Source organism: Nothoprocta perdicaria, unplaced genomic scaffold, assembly GCF_003342845.1.
Source record: "Nothoprocta perdicaria isolate Ctin4 unplaced genomic scaffold, notPer1 scaffold_130, whole genome shotgun sequence".
Classification (NCBI taxonomy): domain Eukaryota; kingdom Metazoa; phylum Chordata; class Aves; order Tinamiformes; family Tinamidae; genus Nothoprocta; species Nothoprocta perdicaria.
Window position 1 is genome coordinate 410,259 of NW_020454428.1, and position 17,097 is coordinate 427,355.

At 37.3% G+C, this 17,097-nt stretch overlaps 1 protein-coding gene across 2 annotated transcripts in view; it reads left to right on the plus strand.

The window, feature by feature from the left end:
- The window catches only part of GRIK1 (glutamate ionotropic receptor kainate type subunit 1), a 161,613-nt gene that overhangs the window by 75,332 nt on the left and 69,184 nt on the right, over positions 1-17,097 (plus strand). The window contains exons 2-3 of one of the 2 annotated variants that reach the window (XM_026033660.1): positions 9,335-9,502; positions 11,692-11,949. In XM_026033660.1, coding sequence (XP_025889445.1) covers positions 9,430-9,502; positions 11,692-11,949 — 331 coding nt within the window. In that variant the 5' untranslated portion in view covers positions 9,335-9,429. Of the gene's footprint in view, positions 1-9,334; positions 9,503-11,691; positions 11,950-17,097 lie in introns of those variants that run through there. The other variant, XM_026033659.1, reaches the window with a different exon arrangement.

Here is a 17,097-nt window from a genome sequence, read left to right on the forward strand (position 1 = left end):
TTTTTCTTTTTACAGTTTTCACAGAAATGGATTCATTCTGTTGAAATTACATTGACTTACATATGTAAAAGAAAGCAAAAACAAAATTTACTATTACCTGATCTGAAGTGTAGACTGCAAAAGCTAATGCAGTCTTTGTCTCCATAGTGTTTAAACTCTTTGTACACTACATCTTACTTTTTTACACACTCAAAAACATGAAGTGTCTGTAGGAATCTACAAGTGGAGATATCTGTTCTGTAACTTGCTGACTGTTGGCATCTTGGCATCCCCCAGCAAAGAAGACCTTGTCAATCATTTCCAGGCCAGTAGGCAGCATTACTGCTAAGGGGAATAAGACAGCTGGATTTCATGAGAAAAAAAGCAATTTGGTAAAGTTAGAGACTACCAGCTTTAAGCTCCCTCCCCCACCACCTTTTTATTTTCTAGAAAAGATGTATATTTGGATAGTTTATAATCAGAGTTTATCTGTGCTTTTTCAAGATAAGCCTAGATTTATTCAGCTTTAATAAAGACCTTATGTTTCTAATCATCTTACTAGTAATACTATTTATTTCACATTAAAAAAAATGATTTTTAAAGAGTATTTCAGATATATAAGCATAAAAACATGATCTTGGAGCTTTGAAAGACATTTCTATTTTAGTTTTTCCATGAGAAAAATGCCAAACCTGAAATAGTGCCATTTTCTGTGCAAACTTACAGTTACTTTATAGCCAACCTCCTCAAAGTTCAGGACTGCTGTCCAGCTAAAGTAGCCTCCTCAGAGCTTCAGTCAAATAAAAATATACTTCTTTCCATGGGTCATCTGCTGTCATAGTGCAGGAAAAAATAAGTGAGATGCCTGCATATTCTGTATCGATCGCTGCTTTTAGGAAAGTGCAAAATCTTGTAGCAGGTGAAAGGGAATGTGCTAAAATACTTTATACACATGTATACTTCCTATTTTATACAGACACAAATTCAGTTTTCCCCGCTATTTTTTTAGATAGTGTCTTTATTATTCTGTTTGGAGCAGTTACCAAAAAGTTTCCTCAAAAGTAAAGCACAATTACTCTGTGCTGGCAACAATTCCTGTTATATTTTTCAAGCATTCTACACTTTTTGAGAAGAATCTAATTTAAGTCAGTAAAAAACATGCAGCAAAACCACAGTTCAAGGCAAAGTGTCTTTTAGCATTCATTCAAGTGGCTTTTCTACCATTCTTCTCATTTGCTTTTTATTTCTGCAGATTTTATGTTTATTTATTCCTTAGTTAAAACAGTTGCGTAGTTGCCTTTTCCTGAATACTTTCATGATGCTTTACCATCTCTTTTCATGCCTATGAGTATCTTGTCATCCTGCCCGTGATCAACAATTAATATGGCAAGAGATCAGAATGATGCAAAGGATAATCCTCTGAGTCAGATAAATCTATAGGAAAAAAATATTTCTGAATTAGTGCTCTGAAAGTTTTAAAGAGATGCCAAAAAGTAAGTTTCTCTTCCACTGAAATGATGTGACATTGTTAAGATCTGCTGAAATGCTCAGCCATGAGAGAATTTAATCAAAACCCATTGAAATCAGTAGAAACATTTCTTTCCTTTTGTAAACTCCTATTTCTTCTGAACACAATGATGAAGGAAAGATCAACAGTCTACTGCTTGTTCCTGTGAGCTTTGAAAAAGACGGGACCACGCTGCTTTTGTGCAGGATCCTGGAGTGTTTTTGTCTCACAGTGGTATTGCTAAGCTGGAGAATTCTCCTTGCACCAACTGGGTAAAGAGCATCCGTCACACCAGCTACAGTCAACCACTACAGACACGATGATGAAGACTATGCCATTAGTTAATGGAATGATCTTTATTACTTTATGTTCCTAGCTATGATTATTAGCATTTTCCTAGTGCTTGTGATGAGGCAAAAAGTTCACATGAAGCATCATGCAAATACTGCAGGAGATTTCAAACCGTGACACTCTTGTCCTGTGTTTGGCAGGAGCTACCCATTGACCTGCAATGAGTTCATCTAATGCTAAAGCCATTCTCTTTCTGTGTGGTTTCTGAGGAGTTTTGAAAACAGCAACTCAATACATAGCACTAATCATGATTAAAATATGCCACCATACATAGAGAGCTAGTTCATAGTTGGTATGGCAATGCTGAAGGAAGAATAGTGAATGTTGAAATAATATTTCTATTATCCTGCATTTTTAGTGCCTCCTGGCTAGCTATTGCCTCAAGTGAAAACACTAAAACACAGGTAGAAGGAGAATCTTCTTTAAACTTCCCACAAATACAGAGTTTGTCCTTCTAGAATGATCCTTTAATGACTAGTTAGCATTGTCACTGTATTTCAAGAGATGTGTAAATCAGATCAAGCAATGTTTTTTCCCTGTTAAAAAAAGTTCATTACTTAGAAATTCCAAGTTAATTACTTAGAAATTCTATAGCATGAATCATTTCAATAGAGCCTTTGGGAAATATCTCCAAACTTGCAAGCTATACTCAAATAGATCCCATTGGGAAAGGCAGATCTCTATATCTTAATAAGCCTGACTTTATATATATACATACAAACACACACACACTTTTATCTCTGTTTTCCAAAGGAGAAAAGCATAGTAATACCTTACTAATATGCAGATATTAAAGAAAAAAAAAGGGCCCTGACTCTCATAGTGTATGTTTTGGATGCAGAAATGTTATCACTTTCTTTTTTAAGATCCTTTCCCTCTTTTGTATTCCTCATCTCAGTCTTTAACTACCTCTTGTTTGCTGTGTTAGATATTCAGAGCTAATATAAGTGGTTGCAGCTTTTCTGCAGTAAAAGAACTAGCACCTGCCTGCACTAGGACTGAAATTGAATGTGATTTCTACCAGGGTTTCATCATTGTGTAATTAAACACTAACCGCATTGCATGAAAATAACAAAGATTGAGTCCCTGTGAGAGTTCAGTCTAAATCAAGCATATTTTGAAGGAGGCTGCAAAGCCTGAAAAATTGTTCCCCCTTGTCTTTTTAAAGCTAATAGCAAAGACACCGTAGAAACTAGCAGAGCACAATTAGGTCCTAACCCCATAATCGGAAGTGGATTCGAGCTCTAGAGTTTTGAACCTAGGGCCTAGAATTTGTCAAATATTCCAGCACTCTGTTAAAAACAAATCTCATTCTTTTTTTCTTTTTTTTTTTTTTTTTTTTTTTTGTTTTTAAGCACTTTGCAGAATTTGACAGTTAAGTTCTAGCCTCCTCCATATTTCTTTGTCAACTTTCAGGTCATGAACTTTTCCCAGATATGAGTTTTTGGTTCTACTACACTGTCTTGGAAAGCAAAGTTTAACTGTCACTTCTGTCCCCAAAACCCAGCCTTTCTCTAAACTTTCTGTTTGGTTGCAATTATTTTGTAGCTTGGAGGAGCATGAGATCTAAAAAGACAGCTGAGCAAATATACAGTGATGTGTTAGAGGGATGCAGGTAATCCAGATAAGCAATAGAGCATGATATTCACCTTTCTGTGCCTGCTGTTTCTTTTTTTTTACTCTAAATTTGGATTACTGAAAGTCATGAGGGTAGAGTGAAGAAAGGGCATGGGCTTAGAGTTTTGTTTGGAATTCATGCTCAAAGGCGGAGCCCACAAAAGGATGATGAGCTAGAGAGGGATGCAGGATCTGGCATAAGCTTAGACAATAAGATGCTACTGACATTTGGCAGAGTATCACAGTGAGGAATAAAATTAAAGGCATGCTGGACAGGAATCAAGCTGAGCAAATCCATGAATGTAAAGATGATGTATTTTAAGGTAAGGATGGGGGCTTGAAGAAAAGGCGGGAATAGGCTAAAGCAGAAAGTAACGTATGGAAGACTTCCAAAACTGCTTCTGAACAGACTGAAGAGGGAGTGATGGCAGCAAAGTCACTCAAGCTCTCAGTTTCACTGTCTCTAAAATGAGAATGATAATAACTGCCTAGCTCAGAGGTCCCTATTGCAAACCTAAATTCACCATGCAAAGAATGCTAATGTGTTTAGTTTATATTCTGGGAGCCAAATGCAAAACCCAGGCATTTAATTCTATTAAAACCTAAGGGAATAAACTCACTTCAGTGTGGATTTGTAAATGTAAAATGCAATTATTTTATGTTATAGGATTGTGATTGTAAATGATTCTTCCTGAGAAATATCTTTTTTTTTCATTCATTCACATAACAAAGAAGTTCTTAAGCCATGTATAAGTTAGAGGTAATAGCCAATTTCTGGGCTAACCTCACACAGCTGGTGAGATAACTTTAAAAAAGAAAGATGCGGTTATACTGTCTGCTAAAGGTAAGACTCTAAGTAATAATTAATTTGATTACTTTGTTTCCTAAGGATCAATGCTCGGCCTTAGCTCCATAATGAGCATAAAGGCACTGGATCTCTGTCAGAATCCTTAGGGTACAAGAGGATGTGTGCCCTAGTAAGAAGCAAGGATGCATAAATGTGCTTGGGGTGGTGGGGAGTCCACTAACAGCTGCTTTCACCCCTGGCAGCACTCTCTTAAAAGTAAGATGTCTGTAAATTGTCTGTAGGAGGACATAATCTGCCAAAAAAAAAAAAAAAAGAGAAAAAAAAATCTTCATAAACACTATTTCACTCTGTCCTTGTTTATTTTCTGACCAATAATTCTGCTCCTACCACTCTCCCAGCCCATACACCATCAGAGGTGGACCCAGCTGTGTAGGCAGCAGAGAGGTGCAAGCCCACTCCCATACAGGCAGGGAGCAAGGGCAAGCAGCACGCCGATTTGCCTTTACGGGTCTCCTGTATTAACTTGTCATCAGTAATAGCTTCTCTTTCAGGAAGCCAATGGCACATAGCTGTATAGTCATCAGAATTTTAAATCTCTTTGCTCTTTTGTGATTGACAGGTTGGTTTTTAATGAGGTGTCATGGACCTCATGGCATTCAGATGGTTCTGTGGAAAGGAAGGGCAGCTTCTCAACGCATAAATCCCTACAGGGGACAGATGTTTAGATGTTTCTGGAAATCTAACTACTAGATTGCCTGCATGTCGTATTGCTGAAAACCTTTTGAAAACCATCAGTGGCTCAAAGTTTCAGTGTGGGGGCCATGACTTTCAATGGACCACATGGTTCTTTGTCACTTGTGGACAATTCACTATATCATCCTGTGAAGTAAACATCTCCCCAGGTATCACAGAATCACAGAAATGTTGATGTTGGAAGGGATCTCTAGAGATCATCTAGTCCAACCCCCCTGCTCCAGCAGGGATACCTAGAGCACGTGGCACAGGGTCACATCCAGGCATATTTTGAAAATCTCCAGAGGAGACTCCACAGCTTGTTCCAGGGCTCTGTCACCGTCACAGCAAAGAAGTTCTTTCTCATATGGAGATGGAACTTTCTGTGTTTAAATTTGTACCCATTAGCCCTTGTCCTGTCACTGGCCACCTCCAAGAAGAGTTTGGCCCCATCTTCTTTACATTCTCCCCTGTTGATACATATTGATCAGATTCCCTCTCAATCTTCTCTTCACCAGGCTAAACAGGCCCAGCTTGCTTAGTCTTTCCTCACATGATAGATGCTCAAGTCCCTTAATCATCTTTGTCACTCTGTGCTGGATCCTTTCTAGAAGTTCCACATTTGTCTGGGGAGCCCGGAACTGCACACAATGCTCTACGTGGAGCCTCACCAGAGCTAAGTAGAGCTAAGTAGACAGGATGGTGCAATTCTCATGTTCACACTATGCAACTAGGATATTACTTGAGAAGGAAAAGGAAATCTGAACAACAACTAGGTAGAAATACGTCTTCACTGGAAAGAGCTTTAAACCACCACCACTAAAAAAAGAGTCCATTTTGTACTAGTTACAAGAAAAATACATATGCCCTTATAAGGAAATATTGATTGTAAATATTAGCTATATTTTTCCTCTACTATTCTTCTTAGGATGTTTTAATATTTCTTACATTTTTAATGTATGTCAGCATGTTTCAATTTTTACAGAATCACAGATTAGATGACATTGCAAGGGACCTCTGGAGATCTAATCCAACTAACTTGCACAAACAGTGTCACCTACAGCACATCGCATAAGACCCTGCTCAGATGGATTTTTAGTATCTCTAGAAAAGGCAGCTCCACAACCTCTCTGGGCAACCTGTTTCAGTGCTCTATAACCCTCACAGCCAAGTTTCCTCGAATTCAGATGGAGCTTCTTGTGTTTCAGTTTTGCCTGTTGCTTCTTGACCCTGGCCACAACTGAAAATATTCTGGTCCCATCCTATTGAAATCTTCCCTTAAGATATTTGTATACACTGAGAAGATCCCCCCTGAGCTTTTTCTTCTCCAGGCTGAACAGGCCCAGCCTTCTCAGCCTCTCCTCCTAGGAGAGTTGCTCCAGTCCTATGTTCATCTTTGTAACCCTACTTGAAATCTCCAGTAGCTCACTATCCCACTTGTATTACAGACAAGAGTATATTAAATAGTACCTCAAATAGTATTCTTTTGAAGGAATAACCTGAAAAAGAAATGTAAACAACATACAACACTTTCAAAGTTTGCCTGGCTCCCAATTTCTGTCATAATATCAAAACACATTCATTTTAATATGCCTACTTCTGGAGTAATGTACATGTATGAATAGCTGAGCTATTGTCTTTAAGTTACTAGAACTACTAGCTAGAGGGAAAAGGTGGTACCATAAGAGTTGAAAATATAGCAGCAAAGAAAAATCCCAGAAGTACATTTTTGAAACCTCATTGTGGTGGCTTGACTTACAATCCTTGAATATTTTATACATTTTATTTTTATTTTAGAAGTACAGGCAAATGACTTTCCTACACTGCCAGGATGCTCCACTGGTTGAAAAGTAGAAAAAAATACAAAAGTGAAAAAGAATAATAAAGAATATTAGCCTGATTTTTTTTTTCTGCAGCTTTTATTCTGAAGTTACAGTGATACAGTTTTTTAAACAAATTCAACTCATTTTAGATAGATTCCAGGGCAAAAATCAAGTACAAATATGGAGCAAATTAAACTTTTCATAGAGCAACTATTGCAGGTTCACTTACAGCAGGTAAAAATTTCCTCCATAAACTCTCTTGCAGGGCTTTGTTCATGGGCAGCATGTCACTACTCCTTGTGCTTACTTCGTTTTTTAATCAGGAGAATATACACTTAAATGAACATTCTGAGGCTTCTGAAGATTGACTTTAGTGTTCTCATAACTGTTCATCAGCTTAGGGACTAGAGGAGGACGAGCTTTCAGTCTTGGAAAAGATTTTTGCCTGGGTCAGAGGGTCAGACACCCATCCTATTGGAAGTGGAGAGAGTAGATGGTCCCTCTGTCTTAATAAAAGTTACCTCCAGCTATATTCAGTGGCTTCTGAACAGATGTTCTGCTAATTCTAGTAGGGAACCAAACAAAACACAACAGCTGTATCCTGCTGGCCCAAGACCAAGCTGGTATTATGGCTGACTGAAAATACTTGTCTTCCTCAAATGAAAGGAGGGAAGATATATTTTATTTAACCAAAAAAGAGATAAACTCAATGACATCATCAGTGTCAAGAGGAATTTTAAAATCTGAATGAACTATGTAAGTGAAATGCAAGTCTGAAATATATAAATGAGCAAATTGCTTAAGTCATGATAAGGTATTGTTATATATGGGTTTGAGAGATAATCTAATGTAGCATATTCAAGAGTAGCTAGAGAAGTAGATTACACACCAGCTTGGCTTTGATGGCTTTCAGTGTTGTGATTGCTGAGTTAGAATTCAAAACAGGTTTTAATTCCACTGTGTTTCCTTTTCCTGATTGTCATCTAATGACTACACTATTCCTATACTGGTGACATCAAAATTGCAAGAGGTTGTAATACATTAGCCGAATACGTTTTGATACTCAGAAAATATAAAGTGATGTGTAGGGCTTGAATTTCACATGGGGAAATGTGAAAATATGTAACTGAGAAATCCAAAGTATTCTCTAGTGACTTGCACTAAATGAGTAAATTATACTTGCAAAATCAAGTACTGAAGCTGGAGATTGCTGTTTAAAGGAGCTATTTTTTTTCAAATTAGCTGTGTTTGTTATGCATTCATCAAATCCCAATGCTCCTAGACAGTCTGAATGTGTTGTTGGCATAATAAAGTCTCTAGAGACTAGGGGGAATAGACATCCCAATATAAGTGGGACAGCCTGTTGACTTGAAACACAGCCACCTTTCCCATCTCAACATATGTGCCAAAGAATTTCATAATGATTCCAACGTTAAAATTCGTTCTTTGCAGGTCTTCTTTGGAAACATTGTTTCCAGGTTAAAGAAGAAAAGCTCAGACTCATATTTGTTTATAATCTATTTACGAAGGAGCAAGAATGACATGGAATTTCAGTTTAAAAGACAGAAAATAAACTCTGGCAACTTCCACAGAACTTGGAGAAAATAGTAGTTGACCTGATGGAACTGCACATAGCTATGCACATCCAGCCTTCAGCACAGAATGGGCTGGGACACTGCTTTGTTCACACAGATCAAAGCAATTGAAAGAGGAGTTTACAGATATGGCAGCAAACCAAGAACAGTTGCTTTCAGATACAGCACTGTCCTTCTGTGGAGTCTTTCAAAGTGGTGTCATGATGGTACTGGTGGATACGACACCACTGGAGACACTTAGCACGGAGATGAGCAGTGAATCGGCTCAGGTTTTACTAAGTCCAGCTGTTTAGGACAAAAACTCATTCAGCAATGAACTTGAAAAATGAAACTGTTCACTTGTCCATCAGCAAACATAGAAATGACCAAGAGCATTGCCCAGGTTTTAAATAAAAGACAAAGCTCTCCTAAGACCAAGTCCTTGAATGTAAGATTTCAGCTCATTTCAACTCTAAAGCAATCAAAAGTCAAGTTGCTAAATCACTTCTGAATGTGGAATGTGTACTACCAAGATTTGTAGAAACCCTTCAGAAAACATCTTCAAAATAGCCAAGTTTCATCTCCAAATATGAATTGGAGCGGGGGGAACAAGATCAATGAATATAACTGCATTTCTTCTTGAGAACTCAGTAAAAGTTTTCATAAGCATTTAAACTTCTTACTTTAAAAAACCTGAATAATAAACATGCATGATCTCGTAGATGTTTTGTAAACAACATTTATAGTACTGAGTTAACCTATAGTGACACTGTAGATAAAAACTAATGATCCAATATGCTTTTGCTTTAGTGCTTTTAACAGCCATTTAAAGTGTTTTCCTTCAAGAACATTCAGCTTATTTTTGCTCATAATTTATTTCTCTATTTTTATATACAGTGATGAAGAGGTGAATAGCATTTCTCATTTATCTCTGTTTCAACAGGAGGGATATTCGAAACTGTGGAAAATGAACCTGTTAATGTTGAAGAATTGGCTTTCAAGTTTGCAGTCACCAACATTAATAGAAACAGAACACTGATGCCTAATACCACATTAACCTATGACATCCAGAGAATTAACCTTTTTGATAGTTTTGAAGCCTCCAGAAGAGGTAATTATCTCAATTACTGTTTCAGTAACATGCATGTTCTGTAGTGTTTCYATTCAGCCTCATCTCCTGCTTTTGCTCCTGTCATAACATGTGTGCATATAAATGGCAAACTAGAATTTACCTTTCAAAGTTATTTGAACTAAGAACCAAGCTGAACTTGAACTTGTCATCTGGTTTCTGATAAAACACCTACATCCTCTCTGCATGCTAAGAGCCCCAGATGGAAGGTGGCAAGTTCAACTGATTTTGCTTTCCAAAAAATAGATTTGCCACCTGGAATTCTGAGGACAATGATCACTGACTAACAGGGAGCATGGTGGGATGTCACAACCTATAATTAGCACACATGCACAGATATCCATTATTCATGGCAAATGATTTCTATTGTACTTTATAGCACAGAGGCCAGTAGTCTCTTTGTGCTGAAATATTAACAGATGAATGGCTTATAGAAAGAGCTACAGTTATTTTGTTTTAAATAAGTGTAAGAATGGAATTTTTGTCTGTTCCTTTATATATATCTTTTCAGAGAGAAAATTATGTACCATTTTTTTCACATCCTAGAGGTGAACTTGAAGTTTGCTAACATTTTATGTGTAGCAGTCCTGGGATAATGGGGTGTGCACATATGTGACACAAATAAGTCTGGGAAAAGACCCATAAATCTATAAGACATTGCAGATGTGCTTTACAATTCATTATAGCATTCATTACTCTAAATGATGCAATATATGGTTGCTATAAGGCAAATGAAGGCTGGAAAATAAACATGTTTCACATGATGAATTCTGCTAGAACTCTGGTGAGTGCTGCCTTCCAAATACCTAAATTACTAGATTTTCCCTGCAGCAATAAAGTTTCTTCCTAAAGACTGGAAAAAAAGGAGGGTGGTTTCAACCATCAGTGATAGATTTTAATTATATTGCATTGCTCTTCAAATGCATATACTGCATTGCTCTTCAAATATCAAATGTATGATGGAATTATATTCCAAAAAAACTCAGATATGCTGGGTTTATAATCCATATAATCCAGACTGAAACAGGATTTTAGATTTCTGTGATCCTTTAAGAAGGCTTCTGAATTAAACCTTGAAATCCTGTACACTTTATGCTCTCTGTAAAACACTCATTCTTAGGTTGACAGCTGATAATAATTGATTTTCTGTCACATTCTATTACTTTCACAGAACTAAATATTAATTTTAAAAATCTCTATTTGTTGTAAATGCTTGGATACTTAGTATTTCAGCCAATTACAATAATTTCAAGATTTCCCACGAAGTGCTATGTCACAAAGAGAACAGCACAGCAATTCATTGCAGGGCTTTCCCCAGCGTGTAAAGACCTTTTTAGAAACATTTGAAATAGATTTCAATAATGTGCAAAAGTAATTAATATTACTTCCTCTTAGGTCAGTTGGCCTGAGAAGACATAGGAGGGAAAGACAAATGAAACGCAACTTAAAGGAGAGATTTTTTTGCTAGAAATATTAACTACAATGGCTAGAGTACAAGAAGAAAGAAACTTTTGGGTCAGCATACAGGATACTATTTTCTGATAGTAGATACTAACATCTGACTGATTTGGTATTAAAATATCTTTTCATTTATCTGCACTTTACTAAAGGCATTACCTTTYATTTTGTAAACACAGATTATGAAGTGCCATGAATCACAATGCCCTTTGCTGTCTATAATACTTCAATAGCCTGGAATTAAAGAAACTCATTTTGGCAATAATTTAGCAGTCACAAAGGGAATCTTTTTTGTGTCTATTGCAACTCCATGAACATGTTCCCTGAAATTCTGACATGAAACTTAACTCATGTGACATCGCTTTGGCAAGCCCATAGTCAGAAAGCTCCTGGTTTCTCCAGAATAATGCCACTCTGAGAGAAAGGCAATGTAGGAAGAATCAGTGCGATGTGAAGATAATGAACAGAGGTTTTTTTTTTTTTTTTAATGTAGTTCTAAGACATAATACTAATCAGTAAAACAATATTCAGGAACCATTTTCCAGGATTTCAGCAGATTTAGGAGCAAGCTGGTTGCCTGTTCTCACTTTGAAACATTGGGGATAGATGGAGAAAAATATTTCAATTCTTTACAAGATTTCTGACTTTCTGGGTAAAGTTTTTTGGTAAGTATCACTGCTTTTGCAGACTAACAGCTGCTCTCTCTTTTGCAGCATGTGATCAGCTTGCTCTTGGTGTAGCTGCTCTGTTTGGACCGTCCCACAGCTCTTCAGTCAGTGCAGTGCAGTCCATTTGCAATGCACTTGAAGTCCCACATATACAGACCCGATGGAAGCATCCTACAGTGGATAACAAAGATGCATTTTATATCAACCTCTATCCAGACTATGCAGCCATCAGCAGAGCAGTTTTGGATCTTGTACTATATTACAATTGGAAAATAGTCACAGTAGTATATGAAGACAGCACAGGTATGTAGCACTGCAAGTCATATATTTCTATTTATGAATACATCTAAGTAAATTTTGTTTTGTGAAATGCAGTTCATGTGATCAATTTGGCTTGTTTTCTGCAGATTTTCCTAGGATAAAAATGTCTGTTAAGTTGCAGATATCCTTCTAGCCCTCTGGATTTTGAAAAGCTGTTCATTTCATCAGAACTTTTGGAGGGAGCAGGATGTAGCAACTGAACACTTGGTATTGAATCACTGTGTGCTTCCTCTCTGGGCAGCCAGTGACACAACTTCAAACTGATAAGCATCAACACGTGGGGCTGATTATGGATTCCTTCTCTCAGCAAGTGGTTGATCTTAAAAGAACACATTAACAAAATGAAAGTTCAAATTGTAGCATTTTTATTGTAGAGACTATCTCGTTCCTTGAAACTATCTCAGAAAGTCAGCTCTGTTGTCAGTTGGGCACCTGAAGGTTGAATCTGAAAGCTGTACTTCCTGTAGATGTTTCCAGCCGGAAAGAAGCCTACTCTTTCTTTGTGATGAGAACATCCTTGTGGGGTACACAGTAGTCATAGAGGTTCAGTGGTATAGCATGGATAATCAATATCAAACAAATCCATTTTTATTCACAGAACAAAAAGCTACTAAAACAAAAGCAATCCGGGAAGAAAGTGATTTCAAAGCATATGAGAGATTAGGATTTTTTTTTTATAACACAGAGATTTAGGAAAAGTACTGATCTTACAAGGCTACCCAAACCATTGTTGCATATTTTTATATACCTTGGGTTTGCTACTCTTGTAATTGAATCAATATATTATACTAAAAAAAGGATATTTCAGCCAGTGCCACTACCCTCACTGGATTGGAAAAGGTTTCTTTTTCTGAGAAATATATTAGCAATTCTGGGCATTAATCGAATGGCATTTCTAAACTGTTCTCCGAAGCAGTCCTGTCGGGTAGGATTATATACCAGAATTTATTGTAAGTATGATTTCAGAGACCATAATCTCCCTTTCAGTGAAGTCTCAGCTATGGATTAAGCATCCATAATCTGACTTCACAAGAAAAGGTTTGCATATCAACCATCCATTTAAAGCTCAGAGAGATCTGTAGGTTTCCTGTCAAAGCACAGGAAACTCTAAGCACGGCTGGTTGACTAATTTTTTTACAGAGCACAAAGTAACATTTAAAGGCACATTCTAAGCAGCAGAAAAGGTTTTCTTGGAAACCATATTGTTAATTAGCAGTCCTTGGCRCAAAATAAGCACTACAGTGTCAGCCCAGCTCTGAGACTTGTGTTGCCCTTTCTCTTCTCACTGTCTGCTTAAAGACAGTGCCTTTTACAGCTCCTGGTGCAGGTAACATTGGAAGTGATCTTTTGATACTGGCATAAACCAGTGTCAGGTGAGCCATCAAAGCCTCTATCTAAACCTTTAAAGTGGATATGTAGAGTAAAGCATATTTAATAAAGGTCATGTTGTAAAAACATGTCTGAAAGACAAAATTCTACTACAAAAAATCAACCTCAGCTCTAAGATGAAAATGTTATTTTTATTTCTGCACTGTTGAGAGCAAAAAAAATCTTGGATCCAGGAGGCTTCTCTCAGCACCAATATTCTATTCATCGCGGTCTATACGAGTGTACCAGAGGGCTGAAAATAGAAGAAAAAGAGCAAGTCAGACTGGGATAACTGCAACAGTCTTCTTGCATTTCTAATAAGATTTCTAGCTCAGCAGGATTTCTGTTGAACTGTTAATTCTTCATCCCAAAATATATTTGTGGATTAAACAAGTAGAAATCTTTTTCAAGTTAGCAGTGTATTATCAAATTAGCATTCAAAAACACAAAATGCTATGAACTTACTTGGTTACAAAATGATTGATATTGGAGAGACTTCATTTGCACAGATATTTAGAATGTAAATTAATAATCAAACATCTTATTTAGTTGGAGTATGAAAAGCAAACAGGTCAGCTTTGATCACTCTAAGTAGTCTTTGAATTTTGGGTTAGGATGAGACTGTTAATTTCTGAGTCTTTTTTTTTAATTTCTCATCTCTCATGTTTGCAGTTAATACACTGTAAGAAGAAAGAAAGACTACATAGAACTCTTTTTACCCTAGAGACTAATCTAATGTTAAGAGCAACTTCATTTTTAAATGAACAATGAAATTATAACAGCCAACTACCAGTGACTCCTTCCTAGGTTATCCAGCTTGTAGATTAATTCTGCTCCAGATGCAGGGACTACTTTGAAGATTAACTGTGAACATACTGCTCTCATCCTTCATGCCACTGCACTGCTCCAAGCCCACGCGCCATCCTTGTCAGCTCCAGCACAGAAGTTGCTTACTGTGCTTCTTCACCAAGCTGAAATTCCCCACCACCACCATAGTTGTGGTTTTCACTCCAGCATGGACACGTCTATGGACAGAAATGCAATTACAACTTTGCATTTGGCAATAGTTAAAAATCAGTTCTTTTGAGTGAGTTCTGGTTTCCAAATGATCCAAACCACTGGTACCTAGCTTCCTTATTTCCATCATTATTTACCATCCTGACAGGATTTGCAATCCAAACATTTTTTTCAGCCACATTTTTCCTCCTGTGAATGATTTTAGAGTGAATACAGAGACAGGAGCTAGCCTAATCTGAATCAGCTATTTTCTCACAGACATCTGGTTTCTGAGGTCTGAGGTATTCAAAGGTATTATCTTACGGTTCCACATTTTTCATGAGCAGGCTGTATGATATATGAAGGTGGTCAGTTTCTAGGGGCAAACTTTTTACATCTAAGAAGCTACTGATGTCAAGTGAATTTGTAACACAGAATATGCATAATCTTACCTTGACAGTTCACTGTGTCTCTTATTTGTATTTCCAAGTTTTCATCCTTCAGCATTTTACCATCATGTCAGTGCTGTGCTCTTAGTTCATTCAACACTGAGCCTGGGGTAAGTTATTCCACATCATCTCACATGCCCTTCTTAATATTGACAAGACGTTACCACTTCTTTCTTTTAGAAAATCTAAATCTTCCTATTTGTTATCAAATACGGAAGACAAAGACAGGTTCTGTCTTCTAAGGATCACATTAAACAACTTTATAGCACCTCTTGGTGGCCCTATATCACTTTTAGAAGTTTTTCTTCCTGAAATACTTTAGCAAATTCCATCATGTTTTCCTGAGCTGTGCCTATCAGATTTTTACTCTATTGTCTCTTAGATTTGTTATATAAATAACAAATCACTCTATAGCCTCTACTTTTCTTTCTAATTGCTGTCTTTAGTGTGCTGTTGAAAGATAGACTTTCAGTCAAAGTCATCTTGCTTGTCTGTGGATTAAGGGCTTTCAGGCTACAGAATAAATTTGTCTTTAAAAATGCCAGATTTCTTTCTCTGAATTTCTCATCCCACTCATTATTGCCCTATAATTTCCTAATACTAAGGAAAAACAAGACTCCTATATATATTCGTTTTTGTGGTAGAGATTGTCCTTGTTTTTTTCTATACTGAGTATTATGCTCAGAATCCTCAAGCTATTACCAACCTTCATTCTATGGATTAATTCCTCTCTATATTTCTTCATGGTGTTCAAAAAGAGTGAATTAATATCAAGGATAATAACTCTATTTAAAGAGAAAAAAAAAATCTCCTGTAGCATTAAAGACAGTCTGTTGCAAGACTCTGCTGAGCCTTACAATATTCCGAATAACACATCCGGTGTACACTTCTCAGATTTAGGTACCATAAACTATGTTTTATCTTTCCGCATGCTAAAACTAGATACATATTCTGTTCTTTGGTTTAATTTAGTGTTTTGTGATAGATCCCTTCCAATAGCTCTCTTTTGCACTTTGCCTTTTGGCACATTGATCTGTAACAGACCTGTGGCTTTGTCTCTGTTGTTGTAGCAGTAACTCAAAAGCAATAACACTGCTTTCATGCAAGTTTGACGCTGCCTTTCATCTGCTCCATCTTCCCTGAAATGAATAACTTAGCAGATTCTGAGAAGGGCAACTGGAGGAAATTCCTCTTCTTCTGAAAAAAACTCTGACTTACCATCTCTCCTAACATTTGTTTAAGAATCAGAGGGCTTAATATATCCTTCACATCAGTTCAATTTATTTACATCGTGCAGAATTTGAGTTCTTACTGAAGAAGAGTTAAGAAGAGTTCTTACTGAATTGCCTTTCTTGTGCTTTGCACAGTCATAAGAGACATCCAGTTTTGCTAATTCTAGCCCTGCTTTCTAATACAAAGGAATATTTTCTCCAGTATCAATAGAACTCTTACTTCAATTTTTAAACTTGATTAGATTAACTGTGCTTAAAAAAACAGTTAAATGGAGGATGGGGAAAACACCTCCTGCCCACACATGCTACCACACTTCACTGCCAATGTGTATGGTAATATGCTTATTGAAAGCTTCTGTCTATGCTATCTAAATATACTACATAACATGTAGTCATTCTGGATATTATGAAGTATTATGAAATCTTCAAAGGCTTTCACATGTTTAAACATTTTACTCATGTCAAAACAAACCATTTCTCTTGCTCAAACTACTGAAAAGCAAGCTGGTGATAAAAATGCAACCCCAAATTTTGCTAAATCACTTGAAATCAAAGAGGAAACTTTCTTGATATAACAGAAAACTCTCAATACTGTTCCCAAAGGAAAAATGTTTAGCTGCCTGAATAAATGACATCAGAATACAGAGAGCAGGGCAAGAAAGTTAGTGTTTGAAGTGTGGTTTTCATCCTTAAAGATTTTGCATATGAATCCTACACTAAGCCTTTCCTATTAACAGGGCAGGCTGTGCTCTCTCCAAGCCCTCTCGAAAGGTCCCTCAGCCACCACAGTGTCCACCTGGCCAGATTGAAGAACGACATTTTTCTTATCCAACTTCCAGCAGAATTCCCCTTCCTGCCCTGCTGTTCCAGCAGCATGAGCCCCTTTGCCGAGAGCAGCACATGTCCAGGCTCTGCCCTCATGAGTCCCAGCCAAGCTGCCACTTCCCAGCACCCTGGGGAGCCTGCAGTGCCTCCTGCCCAGCCAGACCTGCTCACGATGGTGCCACGGTGCGAGTGAGGGGTGACGGCTGTAAGCACTGATCTTGCCTGGTCCTCTGTCCCCCAGGCAGTCAGACCAAGTGCTT